The sequence below is a fragment of the Denticeps clupeoides genome, chromosome 2, assembly GCF_900700375.1.
Source record: "Denticeps clupeoides chromosome 2, fDenClu1.1, whole genome shotgun sequence".
NCBI lineage: Eukaryota > Metazoa > Chordata > Actinopteri > Clupeiformes > Denticipitidae > Denticeps > Denticeps clupeoides.
Window position 1 is genome coordinate 12,763,142 of NC_041708.1, and position 5,763 is coordinate 12,768,904.

At 40.9% G+C, this 5,763-nt stretch overlaps 1 protein-coding gene across 1 annotated transcript; it reads left to right on the top strand.

The window, feature by feature from the left end:
- The first annotated feature begins 4,135 nt into the window (after nt 1-4,135).
- Nucleotides 4,136-5,279, top strand: clrn3 (clarin 3). Its single transcript, XM_028970364.1, is given in 2 exon segments — nt 4,136-4,652; nt 5,008-5,279. Coding segments are annotated over 2 exon segments (789 nt in total).
- Nucleotides 5,280-5,763: the final 484 nt, after the last annotated feature.

Here is a 5,763-nt window from a genome sequence, read left to right on the forward strand (position 1 = left end):
AAATCACTAAATCTTGATTTGACCTGTCTGAGAAGCCCAGAGGGAAACAAAAGAAAAGGTCCAGTGCACTCTTGTGTAGCACATGATTTGTAAAAGCTTTGAACAGAACAAAGAGTTCTGGCGTCTGACATGAAGCAGATGAACATGTATAAAGCTGCAAGATGCTCCAGGAGGCTTAGGAGGCTTTTTTTTATAGCTTCTGAAAAGCCACTTTGCCAGTTTGAAGATTATGCCTTCCTCTGTTTCTTTTCTCCTTGTGAATCGCTCCATATTTGCAAGGCTATCTCCTCCTCCCTACTGACCGCGCCTCCATGTCCACCCCCACCTCGCCTAGTGGATGGCGCTCTCACCTTCACTGTCAGCAGACTCATGGATGTCCGTCGGCGGGAACGTGGATTCAAATACTTTTTTGACTGGGAGGGGTACGGGCCCGAGGAATGCCCCTTGGGTCCCACACCGGGACAACCTGAATTTGGCCCTCTTTCAAGAATTTCATGACTCCAATCTGGCTGGGAGTAGGGTATCCTGTCATGGCTGCTGACCAGACAAATGAAACAGCTTCTACAGCTTTAGACGTCCACTAAAATGCATGAATTATGATGAACTGGGCATCCATTCTTGCTACAGTCAACACATTGGGTTATAAAAAGTGAAGTGATTGTCACATGTGATACACAGCAGCACAGCACACGGTGCACACAGTGAAATTTGTCCTCTGCATTTAACCCATCACCCTGAGTGAGCAGTGGGCAGCCATGACAGGCGCCGGGGAGCAGTGTGTGGGGATGGTGCTTTGCTCAGTGGCCAGGTGACCCCGAGGAGACGCTCTTTGTTGAATTTATTACAGAATTTTGTTAATAGTAGGCAGGGCCCCCGGATCGTATGGTCGAACAAACACACCGGAAGAAAGCCCAGATTCTTCCAAGGTGCCTTCTTACGGCGATGAGGAGCAGTCTTGTGCTCTTCTTCAGTCCTCAGTTCTGTCTCCTGGTCTTCTTGAGGACTGGGCTCCTGCTCTACCTGGGAACCTGACTGATAGTCATGCTTGTAGTCCAGCATCCTGAAGTTCTGTAAATATAATTTACAGCATTTATCAAATATCCGAAAATATCCCAAAATTAGGTTAATACACAATCCACACACAGACAATAAAGGAACAAAATGTTGAATATAAAATATTCAGTGTTCTGTCCAAGTACACCAAAAGTTCCCTCTTGACCTGTAGACTCTAGGTTATGGACTGGGTAATTGGTGGGGTTATGTGGTGAGACAGGGGACCAACAGATTTACCTTCTGCTGGAACATCATATCATATGAGAAAAATACGAGCTCAGGGTGACTATTTTGACTATTTGTTTATTTGACTCAGAATTCCTTAATTCTTTGCAGATGGTTGACTCCAAGGATCCATAAAAAAGGGCCTGCTGGACAAAGTCCAGGCCTGAAAAGAGAACAATCTGGTTTAATTATAATGCTCCAGTGAAGTGTGTGTGTGTGTGTGTGTGTGTGTGTGTGTGTGTGTGTCTGTGAAGAAAACATTCACCAATTTCTGTCATCCTGCAGCTTGGGTGGCACCATGATCTCAGATGATTCGTAGGTTACAATACTGAAAAACACACAGACAGACACAAATACGTACATCAACCTTGATCCTTTGGGTAGTGGTGGCCTAGGGGTTAAGGAATCGGCCCCATAATCAGAAGGTTGCCAGTTCATAGCAGATGATGCTTTTCTTTGTTCCTTGTGCTGCAGGCTCAGAATCGCCATTCTTGTAGCTGTAAAAACCAAGCAGTGCCATTATGAAGATGAGAGAGAGACTGTGTGTGTGTGTGTGTGTGTGTGTGTGTGTGAGAGAGAGAGAGAGAGAAAGAGAGAGAGAGTGATATAATTGGTGTGTGTATATCGATGTATGTTTTTCTTTTGTTTGAGGATGTGTGAGTTGGTACAAGATTATGTGTGTAATCCTGTTTTTATTGTGCCTTAATGTCTGTGTTGTCTGTCTTTCTGCAGGTGCAAGCTATGAACACAACCCTTTCCCCAAGAATGAAGAAATTGATACAGATGACTGGTCTCCATGCTCACCTGACCTACAGTAAATTCAACAGAACATCTCAGGGATGGCGTGTTTAGTTCTATCCAACTTCTAGCACCTCTGACCAGTATCACGATCCGGTCCGAAAAGGGGTTACTCCGGGATCCGGAGTTTAATTGTTGTCCTGTGTAATGTTCCCTAATCGTTTTCACCTGTGTCAATTGTATAAAGCTGTCCTGTTCGTTTCTGTTCGCTGTCAGGTCTTTAATGTTATGTTCCGTGTTCACCACTGTCAATGTCTCGGATGTCTCCCCTGTCCTGTGATTCACCATTAAACCCCTGTTTCGTGATGTCAGGTGATAGCGTCCTTCAATCCTCATCACTCTTTGTCCTCCTCTCCGTGCACCCGCCTCGTCATGCCCGCATGGACGTGACAACCAGGAGACATCATCCGTCAAGTTGATCATTTTCATCAAGTTATGTAGTGTCCTTTTGCTCATACATTACACCATTACCCATTTCATATCAGTATGATGTTTTTCCAATTTTCATAGTGTTCCTTTTTTTTGAGCAGTGTGTATATGCAAAATTGAATCAGCGCTTGACTAGATCTAGAGCGATATGAGTTTATATTAATGGAGGTTGTTCAGATATTGTTCATGTTACTTACTATTTTACTGTTACTGTTTTTTATTGTTTGGTTACTGTCACTCCTGCCCTCTCAAAAAGTCTGGCAGAGTGACCTAGCCACTTCTGTAAATGGTGGTAGTTTATGCTCTCACAGTGACCTCTGCTGTCCTCCCAGTGCAACAACAGTGAAATGTAATTCAGTGTAATGGAGTGACAGGTAAAGTGAAAGTGATTAGTTGTCACATATGACACACCCCAGACAGCACCCAGTGTACACTGTGAAATGTGGTCTCTGCATTTAACCGTTCGTCTGATGGAGCAGTGGTCAACCATGAAAGGCACCCAGGGCTAAAATGTTGATAATTCAGTCAGCATTTACATTTATGACACTTAGAAGACACCCTTATCCAGAGTGACTTACAGTTACAGGGACAGTCCCCCTGGAGACACTCAGGGTTAAGTGTCTTGCTCAGGGATTCAATGGTAGTAAGTGGAGTTTGAACCTGGGACTTTGTGGTCTTTTGGTTCATAGATGAGTGTGTTATTTTACTAGGTTACTACCACCCTATCAACACATCCAACTGGAAATACTAGACTACATAGATGGGAAAAAATTAACAGATTTTTAGTACTTTTTTGAGTACTATAAAAAACCTATTACCTCCTAAATTTAAAGTGAGCTTCCATGCCGCAGGAACAGTTTGAAATCAAATGAATGCTCTGATAGTGCTACCAGGAAATGTAGTCACTGTCTAGTCATATGAAAACTGTTTGATACACAAAAATGTCAATATTTACTATGATATGATATTTTAAGGGCATTAGTTCAACAATAGTAATTAATGCTCAGTTGGCTTGCCATACATCTCTGTTGAATCAGAAGGTGACGTAAATGTTTTATCTCCATGACAATTTATGGCATAATTTCATGTGCTGTTTTGCAAGTGGGACTTTGGAATCATTGTGCATTACTCACATTCACCCAAACTTATTTAACTATTTAGTGGTAGAATTGAAAAAAGTTAACAGATTACCATCCCCATCTCAGTATGTCTTTTCCTTACTATTTTACTATGTCTTGATGTGACCCTTGCCGGTAAGAGAGTCACTATTACATAATTGTGTCAGTCCATTATTGACATGAAATTAAATGTATGTATTTAACTGTGTATTTAATTTTAACAACAAAGATGATTTTGACTAAAGGAAGACGTGTGAAGAACAGCATTGTGCCGCTCCCGTTTTATGATGTTTGGGAAGCTCATTGCAAAAATGCTATGACTACCAAATTTACATGGTCAAAGGTCAGCCAGCTTTATCACACACAACCCTATCTCCTGCATGCAATTCAGTGTTACCCACTACAGCTTGTTGGAAGGAAGGATCGGGTCTTTTTTCTTTTTTGATTATCTTTTTTGGATCTGCCATTTGGAAGTTCAAGACTCATTTGAAGGACTAGAACATATCCATAAAATGCCCTCACCAAAGAAAACTCTTCATTTTCTCTGCAGCATGCTGGCCTGTGCTGGCGGAGTAGCTATTCTGGGTTATGGAATGTCTGTTCAGTGGGTAATGACCAACATGACCTGCTCTCCAACCAATACAAGTAATACTAAGGATGGCAATGCGTCAGTGACACTTGGACTCTTTGATGCCAAGCTGCAGCTTTACTTATGTTTGCTTGATTCGACTACACCACTCAACGGTAGGTCGCCTATATTCACTGTTTGACCCTGGCTTAAATATTTAAATATATTAATTTACATGTCCACCCCTGGTGAAGCCTAATGATTTTAAACATGCTTTTTTGTAGCCCTGAAAGCCTTAACTGGAGCAGCCCTTGCCCTCCATTGCCTGGTGATATCTCTTCTGGCCTTGGCCTTGTTAGGCTCAGCTGGCAGCATCTTCATCAGTCTCTACAACAGCATCAGTAACCCTTACGAGACGTACTTTGGGCCACTGGGATTGTATTTCTGTTGCAGTGCCAGTGGTAAATTCCAAACTTTGCTCATAGACTGATTCGTCATGAATGGGAGTGACAGGATCTCATGATAATGGCACTGTTACAGTTCTTTCTGAACATTATTAGTCTTATCTTATAGTCTGTTGTTTTTTTTACATTTCTTTGGTGTCTTTGCAAGACTAAATTAGAAAATTATTATGTCTAGCCATTTGTCAATTATGCGCCATATCATGTCTAGTTTTACCAGGACTGGACCAGGTTTTCTGGTTATATCCTGTAAGGTCTACATGAATTCATGGATAGAATTCTAGTCATACTTCAGATTTGAATGTTTACACAGTTTCATTGTTTCAGTGTCTTAAGTGTGGTCTTTCCTTTTCAGTGGTAGCATCCTTCTTGGCACTCATCATCTTTGTGACGAATGTACATGTACATAACTTTGCTGAGGACCAGGTGAGGGAAAATGTTGGAAATGTGAATCTGACTATGCTGAAGACTAACATGCAGCTGGGGTTCTTCCTCATCCTGCCGTACATGTTGCTTCACCTGCTGGCCGTTCTGATGGTCTACCTCTACGTCCATGCAGCCTATACAAGGCAAAAAGAACAGCAAAGACCTACAGAAGATGCCCCCAAAGAGATTATGATGTACTAATGAGACCAGGGCATTATCACACATAGATAGTAATAAACCTGTATGTAGTAATAAAATATTAAACATATAAAGTTTTTAATAAAGAGTATTAAAGAGTAGTTTAATGTAATTGTAACTTTTTGTAAAAAGTTTAGTAAAAGTAAAAATATTACCCAGACAGTTTTGTGTGACCAATGTTATGAAATTGTATAAACCTAGACCACAAAGTAGATCACAAACAGAGGAATTTTTTTATCTAAGATTTACTAACAAAAATGTACATAGTGATTATTTATGCATAGCATTATTTCCACTTTATTGTTTTTTTGTGAGCAGGTGTTGACTGCGATCAGAACACTTGAGAATATTTATTAGTTGTCTTTATGAATGCAACAAAACATGCCATGCTACAGGAAACAATGACATAAGAAAATAGTTATTAGAATATTTTTCCTTTGATGTTTGACCAATTCAACCTTATGTTTAAAATAAACTCACTGGCCAC